Source organism: Oncorhynchus mykiss, chromosome 27, assembly GCF_057628025.1.
Source record: "Oncorhynchus mykiss isolate SJ-2025 chromosome 27, ASM5762802v1, whole genome shotgun sequence".
NCBI classification, from domain to species: domain Eukaryota; kingdom Metazoa; phylum Chordata; class Actinopteri; order Salmoniformes; family Salmonidae; genus Oncorhynchus; species Oncorhynchus mykiss.
The window spans coordinates 17,811,044-17,827,001 of record NC_143048.1 but is presented as its reverse complement, the minus strand read 5'-3'; the positions used below and the strand labels follow the sequence as shown (position 1 = coordinate 17,827,001).

The window sequence follows — 15,958 nt, the reverse complement described above, 5'->3', positions numbered from 1 at the left end:
TGGACTGCCATTTTCTATAGGCGGGCCCGTTTTTTTTCTTCAAATGTTGTTAATGGTTTAATCGTTTTCGGCTGTGCTAACATAATTGCAAAAGTGTTTTCATTTAGCCTTGTAAAATGATAAACTTGGATTAGCTAACACAATGTGCCATTGGAACACAGGAGTGATGGTTGCTGATAATGGGCCTCTTGTACGACTATGTAGATATTCCATAAAACAGCCGCTTCCAGCTACAATAGTCATTTACAACATTAACAATGTCTACACTGTATTTCTGATCTATTTTATGTTATTTTAATGGCCGAAAAAATTTGCTTTTCTTTCAAAAACAAGGACATTTCTGAGTGACCCCAAACTTTTGAACAATGTGTATGGAATGTTGAATTGATCAAAATCAACAATCAAAAGGCAAACAATTCACACAATGAAACAATGACTGATTTGGCAAGAGACAGCAGAGAACATTCTGTAGAGTTTAGTGCATGCCCCTTCTTCTTGTACTCAAGACACATTATCTAAACACATTTAAGATGCTATTCACTGACAGACGCACCTCAATGTTCAGCCTGGCCTATAGCCGCGCACGCTGCACGAATTCTGGCTTCGCAAATAAGCATAGGCTATTTTAAAAAGAAGGAGCCAATGATGCTCTGTGGCTAAGTCAAGCTCTCTGGTAAAGACTTTTGAATGATTTTATTTAGACAGGAGTAATTATATAATTTTTACGTTAGGGGTAGCCAGCCTCCGAACAGTGCACTGTGCACCCTGCCAACTTTCCTTTCTAATGTTCAAGCGGCTGAAACCAGAGATCTGTACATAATGCCTTTCAACAAGTTTAGGTCTGCATATTGTGCCCATAGAAACGCATTGGGCTTATTCCTCGCTGCAGAAACTAGCGGACGAAACAGCGCCACTCTGTCTTACTATATGTAGCCCATGTATCTGATGCTGTCTGGCCAGAAAAAGTATAACATACCATAGTCCTTTTGTCCAGACAGCGTCAGATACATGGTCCACACATACAGAGACAGAGGGGTGCTGTTTTGCTCACTCAGGTGCTTTATCTGAGATTAATGCATCTTTCTGTCGGTGCGCAACTCAGTCAAATAAATGATAATTATTTCAATATTTTATTTGGTTGGGGAAGGGCGGGCCAGGCACATAACACCGGTGTGTGTCACTTGCGTTCCAGTAAATACTCCAGATGTCTTGCTATTCAGCTCCAGAGTGTGATTTGATTTCTGCTGCTCTTCTCACTTAGTTCCTCATACTCACTAATTATCTGTGTTCAAAACAGCCACTCCACCATTTGTCTGGTGTGTGTGTGTGTGTGTGTGTGTGTGTGTGTGTGTGTGTGTGTGTGTGTGTGTGTGTGTGTGTGTGTGTGTGTGTGTGTGTGTGTGTGTGTGTGTGTGTGTGTGTGTGTGTGTGTGTGTGTGTGTGTGTGTGCGTGTTCGTATATATAATGTATGTGTGTGCTGTGCATGAACTGGTGTCACATGAGGCTGTGGTTGAGGTGAGTGTTTTTCTCATTATCTTTACTGAAGATAATTAAGAATTTCAGCTTGGTTTGTTCCAATTAATAGAGGGTGCTGCAGCACTATACTGCAGGAGAAAACACTCCCATGGTACACACACACACACACACACACACACACACACACAATGCTTACTGTACTGTGCACCTTCCCTAACAAAGGAAGGTTTCTTCTATGGAGAGAACTTCAACTAATCATATTCCATATCAATCAAACCAGGATGTTTAATATCAGTTTTTTCAGAGTGAACATTTAATAAGTTCTTCACTATAGATGAAACACATAGTGGTCTTCAGTAGCTACCTACAGTACCAGTCAAAAGTTTGGACACAACTAGTCATTCAAGGGTTTTTCTTTATTTGTACTTTTTTCTAAATTGTAAAATAATAGTGTAGACATCAAAACTATGAAATAACACATATGGAGTCATGTAGTAACCAAAAAGGTGTTAAACAAATTAAAATATATTTTACATTTTCGATTCTTCAAAGTAGCCACCATTTGCCTTGATGACAGCTTTGCACACTCTTGGTATTCTCTCAACCAGCTTCACCTGGAATGCTTTTCCAACAGTCTTGAAGGAGTTCCTACATATTATTTTCACTTGTTGGCTGCTTTTCCTTCACTCTGCTGTCCAAGTCATCCCGAACCATCTCAATTGGGTTGAGGTCAGGTGATTGTGGAGGAAAAGTCATCTGATGCAGCACTCCATCACTCTCCTTCTTGGTCAAATAACCCTTACACCGCCTGGAGGTGTGTTTTGGGTCATTGTCCTGTTGAAAAACAAATTGATAGTTCCACTAAGTGCAAACCAGATGGGATGGCGTATGACTGCAGAATGCTGTTTTAGCCATGCTGGTTAAGTGTGCCTTGAATTCTAAATAAATCACAGACAGTGTCACCAGCAAAGCACCATCTCACCTCCTCCTCATGCTTCATGGTGGGAACCACACATGCGGAGATTATCCATTCACCTAATCTGCATCTCACAAAGACACAGCGGTTGGAACCAAACATCTCAAATTTGGACTCATTACACCAAAAGACAGATTTCCACCAGTCTAATGTCCATTGCTCATGTTTCTTGGCCCAAGCAAGTCTCTTCTTCTTATTGGTGTCCTTTAGTAGTGGATTCTTTGCAGCAATTCGACCATGAGGGCCTGACTCAGTCTCCTCTGAACAGTTGATGTTGAGATGTGTCTGTTACTTGAAGTCCGTGAAGCATTTATTTGGGCTGCAATTTCTGAGGCTGGTAATTCTAATGAACTTATCCTCTGCTGCAGCAGAGTTAACTCTGTGTCTTCCTTTCCTGTGGTGGTCCTCATTAGAGCCAGTTTCATCATAGCGCAAGATGGTTTTTGCGGCTGCACTTGAAGAAACGTTCAAAGTTCTTGAAATTTTGGCTGACCTTCATGTCTTAACGTAATGATGAACTGTCGTTTCTCTTTTCAATTTTTGAGCTGTTCATGCCATAATATGGACTTGGTCTTTTACCAAACAGGGCTTTCTTCTGTATACCACCCGTACCTTGTCACAACACAAGTGATTGGCTCAAACACATTAAGAAGGAAAGAAATTCCACAAATGAACTTTTAACAAGACACACATGTTTAAGTGAAATGCATTCCAGGTGACCACCTCATGAAGCTGGTTCTGAGAATGCCAGAGTGTGCAAAGCTGTCATCAAGGCAGAAGGTGGCTACTTTGAAGAATCTCAAATATAAAATACATTTTGATTTGGTTACTACATGATTCACAATGTGTTATTTCATAGTTTTAATGTCTTCACTATTATTCTACAATGTAGAAAATAGTTTAAAAAAATAAGAAACGAGTATGAACGAGTATGAACGAGTATGCGTGTCCAAACTTTTGACTGGTACTGTATTTGAGCTATTTAGTTGTATTATTAATAAAGCAGTTAATCATAATTTATGATACAATTTTAAGATGAACAATAATACTTTTTGTCAGACTTCAGTTCACAGCAATCTAGGTAGGAGAGTATTATATGATTCATACATTGCAGAGTTGAAGATGTTGTAACCCTTGGCAGGAAGAGGACAGTGCCCTCTAATGTACATCAGCCTGCATGTGTCCTTAAACACCTCAGGCCTCAATTATCAAAGGTCCGTGCCCAGTCAGCCCACAGAAAGACTAAACCTTGCCTGCGCCAGTTTTCCCACAAAGGTGTTTTATCAACGTTTATCAATGTTGAACTTGATGGGAAACTTTGCTTATCTCCATGCAAATCTCATATCATGAGTATTCACCACGTCTAGTGGTTGATCAACTGTATTGCAAGCAAATATTGTTCTTTTGAGGGAAATGGTAATAATGGTAGGCTAATAAAAACATTAAAACATATGCCTATGCCTAATGATGAAACAGATGCATTTTCCATTGGTAAGGAGATCTCATGTAGACTTTTATTCCCGCTACAAAACAAATATTAGGCTACCATTTATCCGTTGCTCAGAATTTAGTGAGAAATGTACGCATTCTTGATAAATGAGGCCCCTGGTTATTAAAATGACTTCCAGCTCAATCCCCCACCAGCCTCTCAGGCCCAGCTCAGCCCATACCACTGCAATGTGAGGCAGGGTGGGGAGGTTGTGTTGGCTGGCTTGGGGGGGCTCAGTGTAGGCTGATTGAATCTTTTGTAGGGCAGGTGAGCTGGATGAGTCCGTGGTCTCTCTGGAGGCCTCACACTGTCCTGGAAGTGACAGGTCTGTTCTGGTTCTACCCTCTAAGGGACTGGAGAAGAGAGAGGGGTGAAAGGGAGGAGAGGGGAGAAGAAATAGGGATGAGAGGAAGGAAAGGACATATGGGGTGAGAGGAGAGAGGGGTGGAAGGGAGTAGAAGGGAGGAGAGGAGAGAGGGACGAGAAGGGGAGAGACTCTAGGTGTCCAGGACCTCCCTTCACTAGCCTCTCCCCCAGCCGTCATCAATCATGGGACAGTGTGAGGGGAGGGTGGTTGGGGAAGGGATGATCTGCCGTCACAACATTTATATGACAATTGACAAGGACCTCGCTAGAAGCAGCTGGGTGGGTGTCACTCTCACAATGTCTGTGGTCAGTTATTTATCAACATAACAACACATTAGAGTCCTGATGAATGCTCTTATTTCAGAAAGTTACATTCTTCTCAATCGCTCCTAATAAGTGCATCCCCCAGTGAAGTGCGCTCTGTTGCAACGATCCCAAGCCATGGTATGTTGTCCTTAATAAAACCCAACTGTTGTGTTCCAGGTGACTACCCGGCACCGCGAGCTGTGCTGACCGGCCATGACCATGAGGTGGTGTGTGTCTCTGTGTGTGCCGAGCTGGGACTGGTCATCAGTGGAGCCAAAGGTCAGCAGAGACAGCCTGAGTCCCAAATGGCACTCTATTCCCTATGTAGTGCACTTCTTTTGACCAGGGCCCATATGGCTCTGTTCCAAAGTAGTGCACTATCTCCTTCATCTAATAATAATGATTCATCTTGTTTATAAAGTGATTTTCTCGCACCCAAGGCACTATAGAAAGAAGTACTATAAAATTGAAGTCACAGTATTTAAAAAAAACATACACTATATAAAAAAAAGTATGTGGACACCTCTTCAGATTAGTGGATTTGGCTGTCAGCCACACACGTTGCTGACATGTGTATAAAATCGAGCACACAGCCATGCAATCTCCATAGTTAACACTGGCAGTAGAATGGTATTACTTAAGGACTTTTAACGCGGCACAGTCATAGGATGCCACCTTTTCAACAAGTCAGTTCGACAAATTTCTGCCCTGCTAGAGCTGCCCCGGTCAACTGTAAGTGCTGCTATTGTGAAGTGGAAACGTGTAGGAGCAACAACTGCTCTGCCGCAAAGTGGTAGGCCACACAAGCTCACAAAACGGGACCGCCGAGTGCTTAAGCGCGTAGTGCGTAAAAATTGTCTGTCCTCGGTTGCAACAATCACTACTGAGTTCCTAACTGTTACTGGAAACAATGTCAGCACAATAACTTTTTGTTCGGAGCTTCATGAAATGGGTTTCCATGGCCGAGCAGCCGTACACAAGCCTAAGAACACCATGTGCAATGCCAAGTGTCGGCTGAAGTGGTGTGAAGCTCACCGCCATTGGACTCTGGAGCATTGGAAATGCGTTCTCTGGAGTTGGTCCCCTCTTTTCCAGATGAAGTTGGTCTCCCCATCTGGAAAAGGGGGGACCAACTTTTGTTAATGCTAATCATTTTGGAATGAGATGTTCGACGAGCAGGTGTCCACATACTTTTGGGTAGCGGCATCAGCCAAACCCAGATTCGTCCGTCGGTCTGCCACATGGCGAAGCGTCACTCCAGAGAACGTGTTTCCACTGCTCCAGAGTCTAATGGCGGCGAGCTCTACACCACTCCATTCTACGCTTGGCATTGCGCATGGTGATCTTAGGCTTGTAGTTGGCTGCTCGGCCATGGAAACCCATGTCTTGAAGCTCTCAACGAAAATGTATTGTACTGACATTGCTTCCAGTGGCAGTTTGGAACTCAGTAGTGAGTGTTGCAACTGAGGACAGATGATTTTTACGTGCTGCACGCTTCAGAACTTGGCGGTCCCTTTCTGTGAGCTTGTGTGGCCTACCACTTTGCGACAGAGCCGTTGTTGCTCCTAGACGTTTCCACTTCACAATAGCAGCACTTACAGTTGACCGGGGCAGCTCTAGCAGGGCAGAAATTTGATAAGCTGACAGGTTGGAAAGGTGGCATCCTATGACGGTGCCACGTTGAAAGTCACTGAGTTCTTAAGTAAGGCCATTCGTCTGCCAATATTTGTCTATGGAGATTGCATGGCTGTGTGCTCGATTTTATACACCTGTCAGCAACGTGTGTGGCTGAAATAGCCCAATCCACTCATTTGAAAGGGTGTCCACATACTTTTGTTTATATGGGGTATTTGAGTTGGCTGATAGGATTGTAATGTCACATGCCACAGTACATAGTTGAGTTATCTCAGTTAGGAGTGGAATGTTGAGTATCTCAGTTAGGAGTGGAATGTTGAGTATCTCAGTTAGGAGTGGAATGTTGAGTATCTCAGTTAGGAGTGGAATGTTGAGTAACATTCTTGAAACAGTGTGTGTGCATACGTCCGTGCGTGTTCGTGTGTAACTCTATCTTGCTCTCCCTCCAGAGGGTCCGTGTCTGGTCCACACTATAACAGGGGACCTGCTGCGGGCCCTGGAGGGCCCAGATAACTGCCTGTGTCCCCGCCTCATATCAGTGTCCAGCGAGGGCCACTGTATTATCTGCTACGAGAGAGGACGTTTCTGTAACTTCAGCATCAATGGAAAACTACTGGCTCAGATGGAGGTCAACGACTCAACACGGGTAAGACCACAGACACAATATGTGCCTAGTAAAAGTCTACACACCTTACACAGTCTTCACATTTTACTGTCTTAAATATAAAAAAGGATTTAATTGGGGAGGTTTTCCACCGATCTACAGAACCTACTCCACATTTTAAAAGTGAAAGAGAATTATATAACATTCTCCAAATGAATAATAATATACATATATATATTTAAATTAAGATATCTTGATTGCATTCTTGATTGCATAGGTCTTCACACCCCTTTTTAAAATCTGAATTGCTCAAGCTCAGTAAATTGTGTTTGTAATCATTGCTGGACAGCAGTATTCAAACTTAGTGCACTACATAGGGCCTAGGGTCTAAATATCTAAAGTAGTTTACTACACAGGGCCTAGGCTGTGATTTGAGGTAGATGATGTCGTTATTGTGATTTATTTGTATGTTATTTATTATTATATAATTATTATGATGTGCTCCCTAGGCCATTATGCTGAGTAGTGATGGTCAGAACCTGGTGACGGGTGGAGACAACGGGGTAGTGGAGGTGTGGCAGGCCTGTGACTTCAAACAGCTCTACATCTACCCAGGCTGTGATGCTGGTGTCCGCGCAATGGACCTCTCTCACGACCAGAGGTTAGTCCTGTTAGTCCACCCAGTTAGGTTGCCTCTACAACAGGATCAATGGCTTGTGTGTGTGCGTGCATGCGTGAGTGCGTGCGTGAGTGAGTGTGTGTGTGCTTGCGTGTGTGGTTGTAGAGCGGTATGTAGGCTGTAACACTGAAAGGGCCTGTGTGTTTCATGCTTGTCAGGGTACATTTGGGGAAACGGAACGTTCGCAGTTCAGTGAGCTTTGTTTTCTTTAAATAGAACCGGTTGCCATAGAGACAACGAAATTGCAGTGCAAGGTTCTGAAAGCACACTTGCCTTGGAGCAATACACAAGCGTCACTTTCCTCACACACACATACATACACACACACACCAGACACACACCACACACACACTCCCTCACACACATACACACACACACCTATTGTGTTTATGTTAGTAAAGTAATGGGTCATATAGAGGTACATTGTGTTGATGAACATACTGTATTGTATGTGTGTGTGTGTGTGTGTGTCCCCTCCCCCAGGACTCTCATCACTGGCATGGCATCCGGCAGTATTGTGGCGTTCAACATCGACTTCAACCGGTGGCACTACGAGCACCAGAACAGATACTGAGGGTTACAGAGACAGAGAGGCAGTACAACATGGCCGCAGGTTTGGAGGACACCTGTTAACCAACTACACAGGTTAGCTGCTGTTAACTACCTATACAAGTTAGCTAATTACGGTATAATAGTTAACTAATGCCAACTAACCTCACAGGTCAACTACAAGTTAACTACAGGTTAACTAACTAACCATAAACTGTAGGAATACAGTGAGGTCTGCAATTATTGACACCCTTGATGAAGATGAACAATAATGACTGTATAAAATAAATCATTCTGAAACTGAGCTATATTATATGCTCCCAAAAATGTGAGAATTATATTATTTTATGTTAATAGAATTGCTTAGAGAAATAAATGTTGTTTAACAAGTTAAAAAAACTATTCTCAAAAAGGTAGGAGTGAAAATTAAAGCTCCCTGAAGATTCTTATAAATAAAGTTGTCAAAAGTGTAGTATTTGGTACCATATCCCTAGCATGCAATGACTACATAAAGCTTAGGATCCTACAAACTTGTTGGATGCATTTACAGTTTGTTTAGGTTGTGTTTCTGATTATAGAATTGTAGAAATGAATGGTAAATAATGTATTCTGTCATTTTGGAGTCACTTTTACTGTAAATAAGAATATGATACGTTTCTAAACATTTCGTAATTAATGTGGATGCTACCATGATTACAGATAATCCTGAGTGAATAATGATGAGTGGGAAAGTTACAGAGGGTCAAAATCATACCCCCAAGACATGCTAACATTTCACCATTACCAATAACACGGGAGGTTAGAATGTCTTGGGGGTATGATCTTTGACCTGTGATAATCTGAAGTACCCAAAAGGGCCACTAGATGTTGTGTGATAGATTACATAAAATCCTTAAAAGAAACCAAAATGCTGGTAGTTTATTGGTAAACTTTAAACATTTCCAGGAATACCCTCCGTTTCTAAACATTTCGTAATTCATGTGGATTAATGATGGTGAATAATGATGAGTGGGAAAGTTGCAACCTATATTTAAATATATATATATATATATATATATATATATATATTACTTGTTAAACAAAATATCCCTTTCTCTGAGCAATTGAATTAGTGTAAAATAAAATAAAAATTAAATTATACAATATGGCTCAGTATTTGAATTATTTATTTTATTCAGTAATTTTTGCTCATATTTATCAAGGGTGTCAATCATTTCAGATCCCACTGTAGATACTAAGGCCTAGAAAAAGACAGGTTAAAATATAGGTTAAAAGAAAAAATCCCTTCCACTGATGATCTTAGAAGAAGAGGTCAGTTATAGTGCTACAGTGACAGTTTCTTTCAACACTGATTTAAAAAAATGATTTTATTCAACTGGTCATATTTAAAACTGTGAAAAATACAATAAACAAACCTACGGTTAATAACGTTTATACAACATTTGTATGTCAAATACATATCAAACTTGGGACACTTTTCTAGGAAAAAAGGAAAAAACTGTTGTATATAAGGATGAAGTAAGGAGTTTATTTCCAGAAAAGATTTGAAAAGAACAAGACGTCTCCATTTAGTCTCCATTTTGACAGTTGAACCATAATTCTCTGTTCCAAACCGTGACCTGACTCCCTCACATCGTATCTTAGAGTGCGTCCAAAATGGTACCCTGCTCCCTTTATAGTGCGCAACATTTGATCAGGACTCATAGGGCTCTGGTCAAAAGAAAGGCACTATAAAGGGATTAGCGTGCCATTTGGGACGTAGGTTAGTTGGTTTGTAATAATGACTGATAGTTGGTCTCCCATCACAGTAGTCTATTGATGTAGGTGTCAAAAACAACAAATTGTTCTATGTTAATTTGATAATGTGTTTACATGTCTGTAAGAGCAATGTCACAACTCTACGTACTGTGTGAAATGTGTCCATTGTAATTGTCATTTGTTTCTTAATCACGTTTCACATTATTAGCAGGGAATAACAATCCTTGTAATGATTTCCATCCCATTTGTTGTTCGGTAACAATTTGATTTATATTTCAACAAAGGCAAGGATTTAAAATGACTTTTATCTACTTTTAAAATGACTACCACAGGCTAGTCAGGTTTAGCAGTGAATTCTTTAGTCGTTATGGTTTGTATTTCCAGCTAATGGATTGATAAGGAAGGCAGTGCAAGACATCAGTTGTAGAAACTCTGGATGATAACTATGGCAACTCAATATGAAAACTATCAATACCATGAGTTTATTAAAGCCTGCAATTCAGACCTGTTTTGTACCACCATTCCACTCATTGTACTCTGTGTCATATGCCAAACATGACATGATATTTGGCATGGCAAGTAGTGGAAAGGAATGGAATGTTAGTGCAAACAGACTGATACCCAGGCTAAATGAAAGGTTGGGGCATGTAGCTAACCTAACCAAGAACAGGCTATAGTCATCCAAAAATGATTCTTAACTATTTTGAATAAACAGAAAATATTACAACAATGTTAACTATACCACATGTGAGTTGACAGTAAGATGAAAAGGAAAAAACTAAATGATATTATGCAAAGAGTTTGGATTTGCATTGTAGCGGTACAGACAGCAGCCTAGCTAAACCAGGGGCTCTACATGCAGAGACCCACAGTGGCTGTAGTATGGAAAATCCATCTTACTTTACTGGTTTGATTCATAATAACCATCCATATGAATTTGACATTCTGGGTTTATTTAGAATATTTGACAAACATTTGTGTAAGGAGGATTTAGCTAAATAAATGCATTTTATTTGTGTTGACCTTAGCACTGCAATTTGATGTCGTTTTTTTAAACAACATTTCTTATTACTTTCAATTTTTTTGTTTTGATTTGTATGTAATATATTTTGTTGATATAAGTATATCATATGCTTTTATAAGTTATTTGTATTTACCTGTTGTGTTGCAATTTCTGAGGTATTGTCCTTGTGTTTGTTGGAAGCTGTTTTACATTAAGCTCTGCCAATATATACAGATTGATCAACTGTGCAATATAAAATTGGTTTCCTTTTTGTTGTATTTATAATAAAAATGAATAAAGCAAGCTCTTATGCAGGTGAATGTCCATTCTTTATAGCAGTCTAGACATAACTAGTACTATGTTTACCTAATAGTCTGGCATATAGAATAAAGTATGTATATGTATTTTACTAATAAACCCATGCACTAAAAGTTATCTCAAGAGTGGATGCTCAACGTGCTGAAATGTTTATTGTGTTTGTTGTTGTTTTACTACAATCTTCTGGATCTGGTACAGATTATCCTATACTGCCATCTACTGACTGGATGTTGTTATTGCTGCTACTGTGGCTGCTGTTTGTAAATCCCAGATTGTTCTACTGTCGTCCCCCTGGAACGACGCAGCACAATGACCAGGCTCTCAGATTGAAGAAGTGATTTATTCACAGGTTTGGCTTGGTGATGACCACAGCTAAAGGGTTGCTTCTTCAGGAACAAAGACCATTCACTAACATCATCAGGAACAAAGACCATTCACTAACATCATCAGGAACAAAGACCATTCACTAACATCATCAGGAACAAAGACCATTCACTAACATCATCAGGAACAAAGACCATTCACTAACATCATCAGGAACAAAGACCATTCACTAACATCATCAGGAACAAAGACCATTCACTAACATCATCAGGAACAAAGACCATTCACTAACATCATCAGGAACAAAGACCATTCACTAACATCATCAGGAACAAAGACCATTCACTAACATCATCAGGAACAAAGACCATTCACTAACATCATCAGGAACAAAGACCATTCACTAACATCATCAGGACCAAAGACGTGCTACTGGTGATGAATCCCAATCAAATTGGCTTCACATGTAGTCACTGAATCTTAAATATCATCGGGTAACAATACATATTTTGCACAGTAACATACTTTCAATCAGTACATTTTCTTTCTCTCACAACAGAAATTGGGTAACAAATGACTTTTGGACAATTACATTCCGCAGATAGATACAGTCAACTCACTGTCCTTATCTCTCTAGACCTGACTGTTCTTCTCTCTCTAGACCTGTCAACTCACTGTCCTTATCTCTCTAGACCTGTCAACTCACTGTGCTTCTCCCCCTAGACCTGTCAACTCACTGTGCTTCTCCCTCTAGACCTGTCAACTCACTGTGATTCTCTCTCTAGACCTGTCAACTGACTGTCCTTCTCTCTCTAGACCTGTCAACTCACTGTCCTTCTCTCTCTAGACCTGTCAACTCACTGTCCTTATCTCTCTAGACCTGTCAACTCATTGTCTCTGTCTAGACCTGTCAACTCACTGTCCTTATCTCTCTAGACCTGTCAACTCACTGTGTCTCTGTCTAGACCTGTCAACTCACTGTCCTTCTCTCTCTAGACCTGTCAACTCACTGTCCTTCTCTCTCTAGACCTGTCAACTGTCCTTCTCTCTCTAGACCTGTCAACTCACTGTCCTTATCTCTCTAGACCTGTCAACTGACTGTCCTTCTCTCTAGACCTGTCAACTCACTGTCCTTATCTCTCTAGACCTGTCAACTCACTGTGCTTCGCCCCCTAGACCTGTCAACTCACTGTGCTTCTCTCTCTAGACCTGTCAACTCACTGTCCTTCTCTCTCTAGACCTGTCAACTCACTGTCCTTATCTCTCTAGACCTGTCAACTCACTGTGCTTCGCCCCCTAGACCTGTCAACTCACTGTGCTTCTCTCTCTAGACCTGTCAACTCACTGTCCTTCTCTCTCTAGACCTGTCAACTCACTGTCCTTATCTCTCTAGACCTGTCAACTCATTGTGTCTCTGTCTAGACCTGTCAACTCAATGTGTCTCTGTCTATACCTGTCAACTCACTGTGTCTCTGTCTAGACTTGTCAACTCACTGTGCTTCTCTCTCTAGACCTGTCAACTCACTGTCCTTATCTCTCTAGACCTGTCAACTCATTGTGTCTCTGTCTAGACCTGTCAACTCACTGTGTCTCTGTCTAGACCTGTCAACTCACTGTGTCTCTGTCTAGACCTGTCAACTCACTGTGTCTCTGTCTAGACCTGCCAACTTACTGTGTCTCTGTCTAGACCTGTCAACTCACTGTGTCTCTGTCTAGACCTGCCAACTTACTGTGCTTCTCAAATTCAATTTAAAGGCTTTATTGGCATGGGAAACATACGTTAACATTGCCAAAGCAAGTGAAGTAGATAAACAAAAGTGAAATAACCAATGAAACAGTAAACATTACACTCACAGAAGTTCCAAAAGAATAAAGACATTTCAAATGTCATATTATGTCTATATACAGTGTTGTAACGATGTGCAAATATGGAAAATAAAGAAATATAAATACGGGTTGTATTTACAATGGTGTTTGTTCTTCACTGGTTGCCCTTTTCTTGTGGCAACAGGTCACAAATCTTACTGCTGTGATGGCACACTGTGGTATTTCACCCAGTAGATATGGGAGTTGATCAAAATTGGGTTTGTTTTTGAAATATTTGTGGATCTGTGTAATCTGAGGGTAATATGTGTCTCTAATATGGTCATACATTTAGCAGAAGGTTAGGAAGTGCAGCTCAGTTTCCACCTCATTTCTGGGCAGTGTGCACATAGCCTGTCTTCTCTTGAGAGCCAGGTCTGCTTATGGCAGCCTTTCTCAATAGCAATGCTCACTGAGAATGTACATAGTCAAAGCTTTCTTTAAGTTTGGGTCAGTCACAGTGGTCAGGTATTATGCTACTGTGTACTCTCTGTTTAGGGCCAAATGGGATTCTAGTTTGCTCCGTTTGTTCGTAAATTCTTTCCAATATGTTCAGTAATTATCTTTTTGCTTTCTCATGATTTGGTTGGGTCTAATTGTGTTGCTGTCCTGGAGCTCTGTGGGGTCTATTTGTGTTTAACAGACACCTCGGTCTAAACATCAGCGCCACAGGTAACTTCCACAAAGCTGTGAATGAGCTGAGAGACGAGGCAAGAAGGACCTTCTATGCCATCAAAAGGAACATAAAATGTGACATACCAATTAGGATCTGGCTACAAATACTTGAATCAGTTATAGAACCCATTGCCTTTTATGGTTGTGAGGTCTGGGGTCCGCTCACCAACCAAGAATTCATAAAATTGGACAAACACCAAATTGAGACTCTGCATTCAGAATTCTGCAAAAATATCCTCAGTGTACAACATAAAAGTCAAAATAATGCATGCAGAGCAGAATTAAGCCAATACCCGCTAATTATCAAAATCCAGAAAAGAGACGTTAAACTCTACAACCACCAAAGATTCCCAAACCTTCCATAACAAAGCCATCACCTATAGAGAAATGAACCTAAAGAAGAGTGCCCTAACCAAGCTGGTCTTGGGGCTGTGCTTCTCTCTCTTTCTCTAGACCTGCCTACCAAAATTATTTTCCAATAGCTTTGTTCTAAACAGAATCATTATTATTTCCGTTACATTCCACTGTTTTGACCAGCAAAATAAAGTTCTGAACCGGTTTGAACCCCCCAAAAAGTAACAGTTTATATCGATCCTTTCTGTTCCTTTCTAAACCTCTGAAGTCCTTTTTTATATATACACTGCTCAAAAAAATAAAGGGAACACTAAAATAACACATCCTAGATCTGAATGAATGAAATATTCTTATTAAATAATTTTTTCTTTACATAGTTGAATGTGCTGACAACAAAATCACACAAAAATTATCAATGGAAATCAAATTTATCAACCCATGGAGGTCTGGATTTGGAGTCACACTCAAAATTTAAGTGGAAAACCACACTACAGGCTGATCCAACGTTGATGTAATGTCCTTAAAACAAGTCAAAATGAGGCTCAGTAGTGTGTGTGGCCTCCATGTGCCTGTATGACCTCCCTACAATGCCTGGGCATGCTCCTGATGAGGTGGCGGATGGTCTCCTGAGGGATCTCCTCCCAGACCTGGACTAAAGCATCCGCCAACTCCTGGACAGTCTGTGGTGCAATGTTGGTGGATGGAGCGAGACATGATGTCCCAGATGTGCTCAATTGGATTCAGGTCTGGGGAACGGGTGGGCCAGTCCATAGCATCAATGCCTTCCTCTTGCAGGAACTGCTGACACACTCCAGCCACATGAGGTCTAGCATTGTCTTGCATTAGGAGGAACCCAGGGCCAACAGCACCATCAGCAGCATATGGTCTCACAAGGGGTCTGAGGATCTCATCTCGGTACCTAATGGCAGTCAGTCTACCTCGTGGGCTGTGTGCGGTCCCCCAAAGAAATGCCACCCCACACCATGATTGACCCACAGCCAAATCGGTCATGCTGGAGGATGTTACAGGCAGCAGAACGTTCTCCACACCGTCTCCAGACTGTCACGTCTGTCACATGTGCTCAGTGTGAACCTGCTTTCATCTGTGAAGAGCACAGGGCGCCAGTGGCGAATATGCCAATCTTGGTGTTCTCTGGCAAATGCCAAACGTCCTGCACGGTGTTGGGTAAAGCACAACCCCCACCTGTGGACGTCGGGCCCTCATACCACCCTCATGGAGTCTGTTTCTGACCGTTTGAGCAGACACATGCACATTTGTGGCCTGCTGGAGGTCATTTTGCAGGGCTTTGGCAGTGCTCCGCCTGCTCCTCCTTGCACAAAGGCGGAGGTAGCGGTCCTGCTGCTGGGTTGTTGCCCTCCTACGGCCTCCTCCACATCTCCTGATGTACTGGCCTGTCTCCTGGTAGCGCCTCCATGCTCTGGACACTACGCTGACAGACACAGCAAACCTTCTTGCCACAGCTCGCATTGATGTGCTATCCTGGATGAGCTGCACTACCTGAGCCACTTGTGTGGGTTGTGGACTCCGTTTCAAGCTACCACTAGAGTGAAAGCAGCATTCA

The 15,958-nt window shown here is 41.5% G+C and overlaps 1 protein-coding gene across 3 annotated transcripts in view; it reads left to right on the top strand.

Annotated features, from left to right (window-relative positions):
• LOC110507646 (neurobeachin) overlaps positions 1-11,155 on the top strand; it is a 340,890-nt gene extending 329,735 nt beyond the window's left edge. For 2 of the 3 annotated variants that reach the window (XM_036965229.2, XM_036965231.2), the window contains 4 exons: positions 4,792-4,893; positions 6,699-6,895; positions 7,363-7,514; positions 8,016-11,155. In XM_036965229.2, coding sequence (XP_036821124.2) covers positions 4,792-4,893; positions 6,699-6,895; positions 7,363-7,514; positions 8,016-8,106 — 542 coding nt within the window. In that variant the 3' untranslated portion in view covers positions 8,107-11,155. The remainder of the gene's footprint in view (positions 1-4,791; positions 4,894-6,698; positions 6,896-7,362; positions 7,515-8,015) is intronic. The other variant, XM_090224708.1, reaches the window with a different exon arrangement.
• Positions 11,156-15,958: the final 4,803 nt, after the last annotated feature.